Raw genomic sequence first — 12776 nt, 5'->3', positions numbered from 1 at the left:
CATATTTAAATTTTAGCCTAGTTGGGTTTTCTTAATAAAATGTTGAGATGTTACCCTAGTTCTGGATGCCCTCTCATTTATATTAATACAAAGTTCTTGGTCTTAGCTTTTATAGATAATATTCAGTTTGGGACCAGCTTTTGATGCCCCCTACTGTTTCTAATTCTTTAATTTCTAAACTTTATTTAAGAAAGAGTATCTTTTGGGAGCATGTTTTATGACTAAGAAAGCATTACTTTCTATATCGCATGCAGGATTTCATAGTGTACAGTTACATTCCATAAACAGTACCATGCTAACTGTATGGTTTTGATTTGCTTAAAAGAATTCTGAGAATTTAAATGATTACTTTCCTAGTGATCATTGTGAGTTCTTGGCAGGAGGTATCTTACTCCTTACATCTGTAGTTCTGTGATGCCTGTATATAAACATGCCTTTGTTCTCAAAGTATTTTTTTTTTTATTACTGTTATATACAAATGCATTGTCTCTGCTTCTACCTGTTGTGTTTTGTTTTGTTTTGTTTTTCTCTTGTGTTTTAGCCTGTCATTTGGGTTAATAACTTTGTTTACATTGAACAAAGGTATTGAATGCATGTTAGGTAATACAAAGAGTAAGGAAAAGGAATACAAAGAGGGGTGGATGTGAAGGAGAAAGGGGAAGAAGTAGGAAAAGAAAACAGGGAGAGGGTGTGAGGGAGGAAGAAAGCAAAAGGCATAGAGGGCAATGAGTGTTTGTGAAATTTGGGGATGGGTTGTTGGGGAGGAAGATCACAGACCAGCTTCTCCCTCCTCCCTCAGCTTGGATTCAAGCTTGTGAAACTACTAATGTATTTTTTTAAAAAAACCCTCAACTGGGATTTGCCGAGGACAAATGCTGTAATGTGTTAGTCATCCATTATCTGCTTCTATTTTTGCAGGTTCTGTATGATGACTGACGCGGGTTTGTGTGATATCTCTCACAGTCCCTGTCATTCCGGATTGATAAGGAACCCACACGTCTAGCCCCAACACCAGGGCAAAAAAAAAAAAAAAAAATCATCAAAAAAAAAAAAAAAAAAGCAGCAGCTTTGGAGGGAGAAGAGCTTCCGCTTGTGGACTAGACAAAAGTACCGCCTTCGCACGGATTTCTGCCCGTGGCTTGTGATCTAGACACCTCTCCACCGCCTGCTCGCTGCTCTTGCAGACAGATGGTGTGTGGCCGCCGCAGGACACTCACCGCGCCCAGGCCATGAAGTAGCGGCTGCTAAAGGCGCTACTGCCAGACCGCCAGCCTTAGCACTGCGCTGTTCTGCTCACTCCTCTCCAGGCGGGGCCAGAGCGGCACGGACATGGCTGGCCAGGCTCTTAGCCTGCTAGTTCTCCTCCTTGTTTTTCAGAGCAGCTGCTTGGGTTACAGAAGCCCACTTTCTGTCTTTAAGAGGTGGGTGTCTTTTATTTAACAGACGAAATACTGTTTGGGTGTTTTCTGTGCATGCTGTTTAGAAATGTAATCACTTTTACGAACCTGAGTGTTGGAGAAATACACAAGGTTGATTTACTTTGTTGAAACGACTTGGATTTTTAGCACTGTAACTTCTTGTAAAGTTCTCTTATTTTAAAAAAAGGCCACTATATTTTAGCGAAGCAGTCCTGGCTTTCAAAACTCCAATTAGAAGTTGTGATTTTCAATACTGATCACTCCCTCTTGGGGAGATAATTCAGAAACTGCAATACAGTCCGTTAGACATGTACGCCTTCTTGCTTATAACAGCTTAAAGGAAAAATATCAAAATAGATCAGTGGTAGGGAGAAACAGACCATGGACTATAATATCGCACGAGAAAACATTGAACTGTATGGTGGTGGTGGTGGTTATGTGCCATTTTATACAATCATAATTATAGTATTAAATATTTATGCTCTTGTACATTTATAATTCACATTCACATCGCAGTGTTTGGGGTTTTTTTTTTTCCTTTCATATAATTCTGCCTGGCATGATTATTATTGTTTGTTTTGGGATGTTTTGTTTGGTTAGGGTTCCAGGTTTCTCACTTTCATTTATAGAGTTATGGTTACTATTTCTACCATCTGCAATTGGCAAACTTTTAATCATTTCTAATCTATTAGCACAATAATATTATTAACTAGTAACACATATATACTTTGACAATTTTTTGTTGAATTTGAGGGTTAAACGTAGCCTGCTTGTTGTTTTGATTATATTTTACTAGTTGAGTATGTATTCTTGGACCGTAAAATGCAGTTCTGAGTATATTTAAGATCATAGTATGATCAATAAATCTTTAGGGTTTTCATCAGGTCTCAGTCAGTAATCTTTAATCTTAACATCACAGAATTCCCTTTTTTCCCTTCTTCAAAGATATTGAAATTGTCTTCCTTTTTAAGGTTTAAAGAAACTACCAGATCGTTTTCCAATGAATGTCTTGGTACCTCTAGACCAGTAATTCCAATTGATTCATCAGATTTCACATTGGATGTTCGCATGCCTGGGGTTACACCTGAACAGGTGAGGATATTTTGTATTTAAGTATTCACTTGTTTGCCATATATGGTATAATTAAATAGGGAAACTGCATTTATAGCAATAGTCAATTCTTAAAAAGTAGGCATTTGCTTTTATGACTGCTCAGATAGGACTAGAATAATTGAATATTTTAAGATGAGGTCAAGGTAAATCATTCACTTTTAAATTTTGTTTTAAAAATTTTACTCATATTGTGTTTTGACATGGAACATCAAAAATTTTACTTTTTGAGATTCTCAATGGAATAATATCCTCCATAGTACAGTACGTATGTGTTAAATTATGAAAAATTATTCTAATATGGGGAAAATTATATTAAACAGCTACATTTAAGGATTACTTGCTTTAAATACCCTTCTATGGTAGCTATAAGTTAAGAAGTAAAAACATGTGATTTGTTGCCAAGAATTTGAAAAACAAAGCATTCCTCACTTAAAAAAGTTAAGAAAACTGTTCACACAGGTGGTTGACTTTGAGTTTTCTATGGCTTGCTCCCTACAGACTTATGTGTTGAAGAAATAATGGAGAGCTCATACCAATGTGACTAGAGAGCATATAGTAGAACTAGAAAAAAGCCAGGGCTTTTCTTCTATTATAGGGACATACAAGAAGCTAAAACCTACTGCTTCCATGTGTGTAAAGTGTTTCGCTAAACCTAACAAGGCCAGAATGAATTATACTTTGCAGCCATGCAGTGCAGGGATTTATGCGTGTCATTAAAAGATAGTCTTCTCCTTTTGAAGAGCTGCAGAGACAGGGAAAGGCCTGGATGTTGTTGAGCTGCAGTGGCTGATGACTCATTGTTGCAGATAGCAGTCTTTGTTGTTTTTTGTTTTTTTTTAAATACTGAGAAAATAAAAATATTCAACGATTGGGGAGAATTTCTTTGAAATGAACATCTAGAAGCTCTTAGAAAGCATATTTGTTTTGGGGAGGGGTGAGGAAGACTGGAGACAAAGGATTAGTATTAATTTACTTGAAGACTATGTAATCTAATTGTCTCCAAATAACTACCACTGTCAAAATGACCCTTCCCTATCCCCAAATGACTGTGCAGTTGACTTTACTGTACTTTCAATTGTCAACATCCTGGGCCTTCAATTTCTTGAACTCCTGATTCAGCCAAAAGATGTGCAATGAAATTGGGAATAGGCTAGAAGAAAGATAGTTGCTTATTTATGCAGTGTGTCTCTTCTTACTTTTAAGTGACTTTTTTCCTTTGTATTTGCTGAAGCTGAGTTTATATTATTTATATTGTTGTTAGTTGCTGTCAAATCAATTTTGAGTTTATATTACATCCTTTTAAAAATCCACTAGTTAGTCTTTAAATATTTCTTTACCCCCAGGAATATATTTTATTAAATATCCATTTGATATGGTTCATTATTATTACTTTCATCTTTTCACTATTTAACAATAATATAACTTTAATTATTAAATAGTAATAACAATAGATAGCTGTGTTGGGGTCAATAATCTCAGGAAGAACTTCTAAAGGAATTGATTTAAAAAATGCAGACTTCTTCCATTTTTGTACAATTAAATGTATGTATTCATATTTATAGTCTTATAGTTATTAAAATAACTCCCTGGAAATATAAAAACTGATGAAATCACTGCCTTTTATTTTGCACTATAACCACCACCACCACCATATTCAGCTTTGCATCATGCAGTGGACATTTGCAGATTGCTTCCCAGCATACAGTTCTTCCTTGCTCTTCCTTTGAAACCACATGGTTCATATGTGCTAACTACCCTAGATCCAGAGGTGGAACATTGCACTAAGATTAGCAAATATCTGCATCCTGCCTCTTGTTTCCAAAGTGATTGGTTCAGCAGAAGTTGTGTGACCAAAACCAGTCCAATCAAATCTTGGGAGTCTTCCTGGGACTGCTTTTAATAAACTGCATATGAACCAAGAATCTTTTAGCCCTAGGGTCTACTGAGTTCATGAGTAGAGAGGCATGCCTGGACTGAAACTAATATTGTCAAAGGTAATGCAGATAGACTAAAAGGATATAGATTTTTGGTGTTAACTACTATTGAAAAAAAATGGTGTGGAAGGCATGTCTGACTTTCTCTGGCTTCACAAGGGGAAGGAAAATCACACTCAAAATCAGCCCAAGGCCATGCCTCCACCCTTCAACCTTCTTTGCCCTCTTATAACATCAAGCATCCCTCCCACAATACTCTCTACTTCACATCTGGTTTCAATAATCCGTTACAGTGACCACACAGAACTCATAGACAATATTCACGATTAGGGGATTTATTATGTAAGTGAACAGCATACAATTCAGGATCAGAAACAACTCACAATGCAGCAGCTCTTCAGTCAGGAACACCTCTTCTTTACTATATAGAGCTCTTGTCTTCAACCTCTCAGCCATGTGGCCCTTTGACCTCTGCCTTGCTTAGGCAAGTGAACCAAAGCTCCTTTAGGTAGTCTGTAAATGTCCAAAGGGCACATTCTGCAGGCCAGTCTCCTTCCTGTACTTTACTGGGTCCATGGGCTGGGGAGTGTAGACTGCTCTGTCTTTCCATGCCACCACTGCTTTTCCAGATAGGGGCTTTGTGCTCCACTCATTGCTCTTCCTCTTGGTGTTTCTGAAATTGTCTGTGTCCTCTTCAGAGATGGATCTTTCCAAACCTAGTGGGATGGCAAAGCTAACCAATCCCAGCATTAGAATCCTGTACACCGTGTTTTCAGGGTTACATCCAATCATTACTTATGGAGTGTTCAGTTACAGGAACCTGTTTCAACCAGATTGAGTTGCCTCTGTTACTTGCAACTGAAACTACTTAACGGTAAGTGACTCAGTTGCTCTACCTAATGAGTTCAGAACTGGTTTTCAGAGTTTCTTCAACTAACCATTTATCATGGGCACTTACTGACTCAATTTGGCTGACATACAAGAAATCTTTAAGGAGCTCTGGTAGCATAGTGGTTATGAATTGGGCTGCGAACTGCAAGGTCAGCAGTCCGAAACTACCAGCTGTTCCACTGGACAAAGATGAGGCTTTCTGCTCCCATAAAGATTTATAACCTCGGAAACCCTATACAGCGTCGCTATGAGTCGGTTCCAACTCCACGGCACATGAGCACCACCACCACCACAAGAAATCTTTATGAAAAATGGTAGTTATATACTGTAGTGAGTACACTTGGAAAAAGATGAACACAGACCCCAGAACTCCTTTCACTCTAAACTTGGTGTTTTTAAGTTATCCCCAGAGCTGTGATACTGTGAGTAATTTTGTTTCAGAAAACACTATTTTCTTAAAATACAGATGAATCTAGAATTAACATAAGAAAAAGGATTTTAAAAATGCAAGGAAAGAAAAATGAAAAAAAAAAAAAACCAAACAAATACTAGAGTCAAGAAATAAAATGTAAAAGGAAATTAGAAGTTAACCAGAAAGTATTTTTTTTAAAAAAGAAAGAATGGTTAAAATCATATATAAAGGGAGAAAATTCATAAATAACTAGATTATGAAAATAGAACATTTAGAAAAATCTTATGAAAAAGCAGAGTTAGGAAATGTAGGAAGAATAAACATTGAGGAGTTAAAATTTATTTCATAAAATGGCAGAGGACAAAAAACAGCAGCAACATTTTAAAAAATAGACTGAGATGCAACAACTTCAGTTGACATTTGGGGCAGACCAAGATGGCTGTAGACATATTCATTCAAGATATTTTTTTTAATGAAGTACCTTGTAAGTATCAGACATCATGAAAGATATATGTAATATAATTCCTTTCTTTGAGAAACTGAGATTTGAGGGCAGGCTTGAACAGAGGAACAAGCAGAGATAGAATATCAGAAGTGTCAGAGAGAGAGCTTTAGACATAATAAAGATTATAAATTAATTTTTCAGATGAAAAATAGGCGTAGGTTAGTGACTTATCCAAGGACATCCAGCCAGACTAGGAGGCCTCTGTTTATAATTTTTCCAAAGTCTGAAAAACATTGATTAATGAAAAATCTATAAAGGAGAACAGGAGTTCTTTGTTAAACTTTTAAGTCAGAAAAGAGAATGAGTGCTTTTCAGACTGCAAAATTTATACAGAAGAGTTGTTGTTAAGTGCTGTGGAGTTGGTTCCGACTCACAGAGACCCCGTACAGGGTTTCCAAGGCTGCAAATCTTTACGGGAGCAGAAAGCCTCATCTTTTTCCCGTGGAACAGCTGGTAGTTTCGAACTGTTGACCTTGTGGTTCTCAGCCCGATTTGTAAGAAGAGTAGGTAGCTTTTAAAGAAGAAATCCAGTGTATAGCCTGAAGACTGTGTTTATATCCAATCGAGCCTTTAATTAATGGTGTCTTTATAATCTTCTTTTGGCAAGTTTTCTTCCTCATTTGATTCCCTGTCTTACCTAGGACTCTGTGGGCTTTGGTGTCATCAACTCTCATTTCAACAAATAAAATAATTTGATAAACTGCCAGTTCATATTTATAGTAAGGTGGTTATCAGCAATTTGAAGTGTTAACTAACCTATGGGTGTTTGATTTTTAAAATAATTACAGTGAAAATAAAGTTTATTTTCTAAATCTCAGTAAAATCTGGTAGTATTATCCCAACTCTTAACAGTGTCAACTCAAATATGCTTCTTAACAAACTAGTCTTCTATTTCTTCATCTATAGAAAGGATGATAATATTGCCTAATCCAGGGTTGTTCTGAGGACTGACGAAGGTAATAAAAGTAGTGAATTCAGTTGATACAGTGTTCCTGTACATGATAAGTTCTCAGAAAATGTGAGCTAAAATTGTTATTTATTTTTATCTGTGTTGAGAGAAATGTAAGTGAGCCTTAAAATGAGAGGGTAAAAAACTGTTAGACTAACCCTTATTTTTTCTCTAATGACTCCAAGGAAAAAGTAAAACATCGCAGTGATATTTAAGGTTGGGAAAGGTAGCCAAAGGAAGAAAACAGAAAATATAAAGCCTAGGCACAAAAAACGTGAAGACAGTGGTGAGGAAGTAAATCTCTCAGTCTGCTGTATGCTTGTTTCTATTTAAAATGGCTCTTATGATAAGCGAATGGAAGAACACTGAGAAGGAGTATGGTTTTCTCAGAGTTCTAGGGTGTCTTTTACATTGCTTGGAAAAGAAGTTGTCAAAAGCAGTTTCATCTGTATGAGAAGTTTCATTATTAATTCTTTTTAATATTCCTTTTTGAAGTTAGCGTGAGGTTCTCCATTGCGTACTTTTTTGAAGATTTTATATAATGACCTTGAAAAAATATTGCTCTCATCTAATTTAAATTATCTCAAATCTAGGTTTATATAGCACTTTATTTGTGATTTGGTCAACTTATGTCCTTTGAAGTTTTGATGTAAGGACTTAAAAATGTACAATAACTTTTTGTGTGTGTGTACCAATTCTTTACTTATTATTTCTGAGTAGTATTCCACTGTATGGATGGACCACGGTTGGTTTATCCATTCACAGGTTGATAGACAATAGATAGTTTCAGATTTTTGGTGATTATGGATAAAGTTGCTATAAGACTTTGCATAGAAGTTTTTATGTGAATGTAAGTTTTCATTTACCTTGGGTAAATACCTGTGAGTAGGACTGATGTATCATATGGTAAATAATTATTTCTATAAGAAAATGCCAATCTGTTTTCCAAAGTGGCTCTTCCATTATGCAGTCTCATCAGCGATAAATGTGTATGTTCTAGTTGCTCTGTATTCTGACCAGCAATTGTTATTGTCAGAGTTTTTTGGTTGTTGTTTTTTCAATGTTTTATTGTGAATTATGTGATCGTTTACATGGGAGAACATTAGGTTTACATTCATCCTATCGTATATCATTTCATTGCCATGGTTACAATCCCATCCACACAGCATCACGCAACCAAAGGGTATACCCTGCAAACCTGCTGCCTGGTCATCAGTACACAGCCCTTCTCCGTCTCTGGGTCTAAAGTCCCCAGCTGCTCCATCTCTCCAGGTCATCATGTCTGCCTCCACCTCTGGTGTCACTGCTTTTCTGGGTAGGGTCCTGCTCTCTGGTCTTCTCTCTTGATGGTCCCAGGGACCTCCCCTCCTAGACTGCAAAGTCAATCACTCCCCTCCTTTTGCTACAAAAGTTCCAGCCCTTACAATCAGTCCTGATAACAATTATTCACTACTGTATCACAAGAGACAGATCCTCATCTCCTTTCATCAGCCTCGCCCAGACAGATTGGATACTACTCAGTGGGGACTCTACCTTCGTCTGAGCCCTCTGGATCTAGGTTCCCTCTTGAAAGCTTGTAAGCCAGTCACTTCTTGCCTTTTAACCCCCCCCATTTTGGGTAGCCGATGTCCAAGTTGCCCATCCCTGTCTACTCTGTGTATGGAGGGGGTGGGGATGATCCTCGCTGTAAAGATTTGTTCCCTGTCTTGAGCTACTGGATCCATAGGTGTAGGTTACACTAACTTTTAAAAAATGTAATTTCATGTATTTTTTTTCTTTGAGCCTAATATCTTGAAGTCATGTTAATTGAACTTCCTTTCATTACAATGTGTTCGTGGTACAAACTACTAAGATGCTTGGCTGCTAACTGAAAAGTTGTAAGTTAGAGTTCTTTCAGAGACACCTCAGAAAAAAGGTCTGGAGATTTAGTTTGGCAAATCAGCCTTTGGAAACTCAGTGGGGTGCCGTTTTACTTTGACACATATGGGGTCACCATGAGTTGGAACTGACTCAACAGTAACTGGCTTACAGGTAAGACTTGTTAAGCTGTCATTAGGGTAATTATTTTCCTCCCTTTATGGGAAGTGGTTTGAGAAGTATAGAAAAATGTAGTGTTTTTTTTTTTTCCTCTTAATCTTGTAAATTCTTGTGTCATTCTGTATTTGCCTTTTGAGGAGTTACACATCGTGATTTGATGTCAGAAAGCAGCTTTCCCTCTGTTTCTGAGCCTAAATTTCTATCACCAGGAAAGGAACACTTCTAAGTTTAAAGATCACATAAGATACACCTGGCACTAAAGAGTCTTAAGATGACTTGTTTTTGAAGTGTTCTTTTAAAAAAATACTTTATTTAAAAATAAATAGATGCACACGTAGTCATTGAAATAAGATTTAGCATAATATTCCCATGAAATTTTATCCTGAGCTTCCCTAGTGTCTCTCTATTTTTCTTTCTAATGAGCAATCATTAGAAAATATTGACTAATATATTTGAACTTTGTAGTTTCCTAGCAAGAGAAGGCAGTAGAGACTCCCTTTTCCTCCATCATGCATGCATATATGCTCACGTAATAAGAACTCAGGTCTCTAGACTTTTCTTTCTGCTACCCTTCATTTGACAATTTTAAAATGTCAAGTCAGAATCATAACATCACTTAAAAATAGCAGTTTCCTAGAATATCTGTTTTATCAAAAAGGTAGTGTAAACGTTACATGTAGAATTTCTACCTTGTTGTGTATTTCTTAAATTCAGAATGCAGATTAAATCAGATTTTGTTTCATGTAAAGTTACTCAGTTGTAAAGATTTTTCACTCTTGGAAAATTTTGAGGATATTATACTTTGTTAAATATATATATATTTTAAACTCAGACATTAGGGAAAAGGTATAAGCATCCCTAATTCATATTAACAACTCGGGACAAAATTAGCAAGGATACAGAAAAATGAGGTTTTCCTGGAATCTTTTTATTTTTATTTTTTAAGAACAATGATTTTTATATCCTTCTAGCTCTGTAAATTTATGTAATAGTATTTGCATTTTAAAAATTAAAACTCTGAGTTTTTTGGGCTATGAACATAAAATGAAGATAGCCCATACTGCTATTTTTTTTTCATTCCCCATCATAAACTGACTTTGAAATTAAGCCTCACTGTAGAAGGGGAGAGAATTAATCTCTGGGCACCAGCTAGTTGGTTATCTGTTATCTGTATATGAAGGAATGGATCAGAGTTCCTCCTGAAGCAGCTGTGTGGTTGCTGGGAAATGTGTAGAGAAGACTCCTACCTAGTTTGTGTGTGGTCAGATGTCATGTTCCCTATGAGTTCTCTGACCTGTCTGCCACTGCAGTCCTCATCCTGTTGTAATTCAATCTGTACACTCAAAAGCACATGGCAAATGTAGTTCACTTTTTGGATCAGGTCTGTCTGACTGAGAGGAGTTGTCTGGAAAATATTAAGAATTGGCGAGCCACATCTGGACTCCACGTGAAGTGTACAGTAATACGTGAGCAGTGTCTGCCATGAGTATAAATTAGACAAGTGGTGACATACGTGGCAGGTCTTTATTATTACAGCACATAACCACCACCACCAAGGCATGTGTGCTGCTAGAAGGAATGTACCATAGTGAGAATTGATGGCGTTGTCATTTTCATAAATGAGTATATGTCATGACTTTAGTATTTCTTCTCCTTTTTTTTTTTTTTTTTTTACTTTTTTTTACCTTTAGAAACAATAATAAATAAGAAGAGTGACCCTGTTATTTAAGGAGGAAAATTAAAGCGTGTCCTCATTCTGGGACATTTACTTGTTTTTCTTTTAGAAAGACAGTACATATATGGAGTCCTGGTGTGGCACTGTGAGTTAATTACAAGACTGCAAAACCATTTGAGCTGCATGGTTGGTAGTTCAAGCTCACCAGCTGCTCTTCGGAAACCCTATACAGGGTCACTGTGGGTTGGAACCGACTCAACGGCACTTCACAACAACAACAGTGTATATGGAAAAAGATAGAGCACAACACATCCTAGAGATTAAAATGCTGTATTCCTTCCTTAAGGAGCTGTCTCTGGGTGGTACATAAGATTAAGCACTCATCTACTGACTGAATTGGTGGTGATCCAAATTCACCCAGAGGTCTTTGAAATAAAGGGATGGCTGTCTACTTCCATAAGATTACAGCATTTGAAAACCTTTTGGAGCATATTTCTGCCTGAAACACAAAGAGTTGCCATGAGTCTGTATTGAATTGACTTATTAATTGTTTTTTAATTCCCAAGAAAGTACTACTAGCTTCATTTTATAGCTATGGAAGCTAATATCAAAGAAAGCACATTGATTATTTGAAAGGTTTGTCATAAGGCCTTTGGTTTCTTTACTTAACTCTCTCACATTACAATTACTTTTTTCACTTTTGTATTGAAAGCTCAAGAGTATCATTTAACCAATAGATGTCACTTGGGAAATTGTATTTATTTCAGTGCTTTGTACTGGTTCAGAATGGTTCAGCAATTTCCAGGGTAAAAAACTGCATTGTATAGCAACTAAGTCTGTTGCCCATGGTATTTTGACTTGAGTAGGAAACAAATTCACCACTCATCTGTTTGTCATATTGTGGTGGCAAACAAGTTGCTGTGATGCTGGAAGCTATTCACTGGTATTTCAAATACTTGCAGGGTCACCCATCATGGACAAGTTTCAGCACAGTTTCCAGACTAATACAGACTAAGGACGAGGTGGTCCACTTCTGAAAAATTCGTTTCTGAAAACCTGATGAATAGCAGCAGAACATTGTCTGATATAGAACCTGAAGATACACCCCTCAGTTTGGAAAGCACCCAAAATATGGCATGGGATTAGCTGTCTCTTCAAAGTAACACGAACCTTAGCAAAGGTTTTGTTGATGAGGCATGGCTCAAAATGAGAGGAAGTAACTGCAAACATCCATTAATAATTGGAATATGGAGCATATGAAATATGAATCTAGGAAAATTGGAAGTTATAAAAAATGAAATAGAATGAATAAAACCCAACATCCTAATCGTTTGTGAGCTGAAATGGTGTGGTATTGGCAGTTTGAATCAGTCATATGATCTACTATACCAAGAGTGACAGATTGAAAAGGAATGGTGTCACATTCATCTTTAAAAAGAATATGTCAAGCTCTATCCTGAAGTATAACACTGACAGTGATAAGGTAACATACATACAGAGTCCTAGTGTAATGCTGTAGAATAAGTACTGGACTGCTAGCCACAAGATCAATGGTTCAACCCATGCGCACTCCTCAGAGACCCTATCCAGAGTCAATATGAAACCAGAATCAACTCAATGGCACTTAACAAAATATAAGGAAGAGCAGTTAATGTAACTATTATTCAAATTTGTACACAAACCACTTATTCTAAAGATGAGGAAAATGAAGATTTTTACCAATATCTGCATTCTAAAATTGATCAAATATGTGATCAGAATGCATTGACAATTACTGGAATGCAAAAGTTGGACACTACGAAGGATCATTAGATGGAAAATATGCTCTTTGTGATAGAAACA

General features: G+C 36.6%; 1 protein-coding gene across 2 annotated transcripts in view; it reads left to right on the top strand.

Moving 5' to 3' along the window:
- Positions 1–1255: 1255 nt before the first annotated feature.
- PAM (peptidylglycine alpha-amidating monooxygenase) overlaps positions 1256–12776 on the top strand; it is a 306825-nt gene continuing 295304 nt past the window's right edge. The window contains exons 1-2 of one of the 2 annotated variants that reach the window (XM_006872314.1): positions 1256–1421; positions 2390–2510. In XM_006872314.1, coding sequence (XP_006872376.1) covers positions 1330–1421; positions 2390–2510 — 213 coding nt within the window. In that variant the 5' untranslated portion in view covers positions 1256–1329. The remainder of the gene's footprint in view (positions 1422–2389; positions 2511–12776) is intronic. The other variant, XM_006872315.1, reaches the window with a different exon arrangement.

This window comes from Chrysochloris asiatica, unplaced genomic scaffold, assembly GCF_000296735.1.
Source record: "Chrysochloris asiatica unplaced genomic scaffold, ChrAsi1.0 scaffold00193, whole genome shotgun sequence".
In the NCBI taxonomy this organism is placed as follows: domain Eukaryota; kingdom Metazoa; phylum Chordata; class Mammalia; order Afrosoricida; family Chrysochloridae; genus Chrysochloris; species Chrysochloris asiatica.
This window is presented reverse-complemented; position numbering and strand designations above follow the sequence as displayed.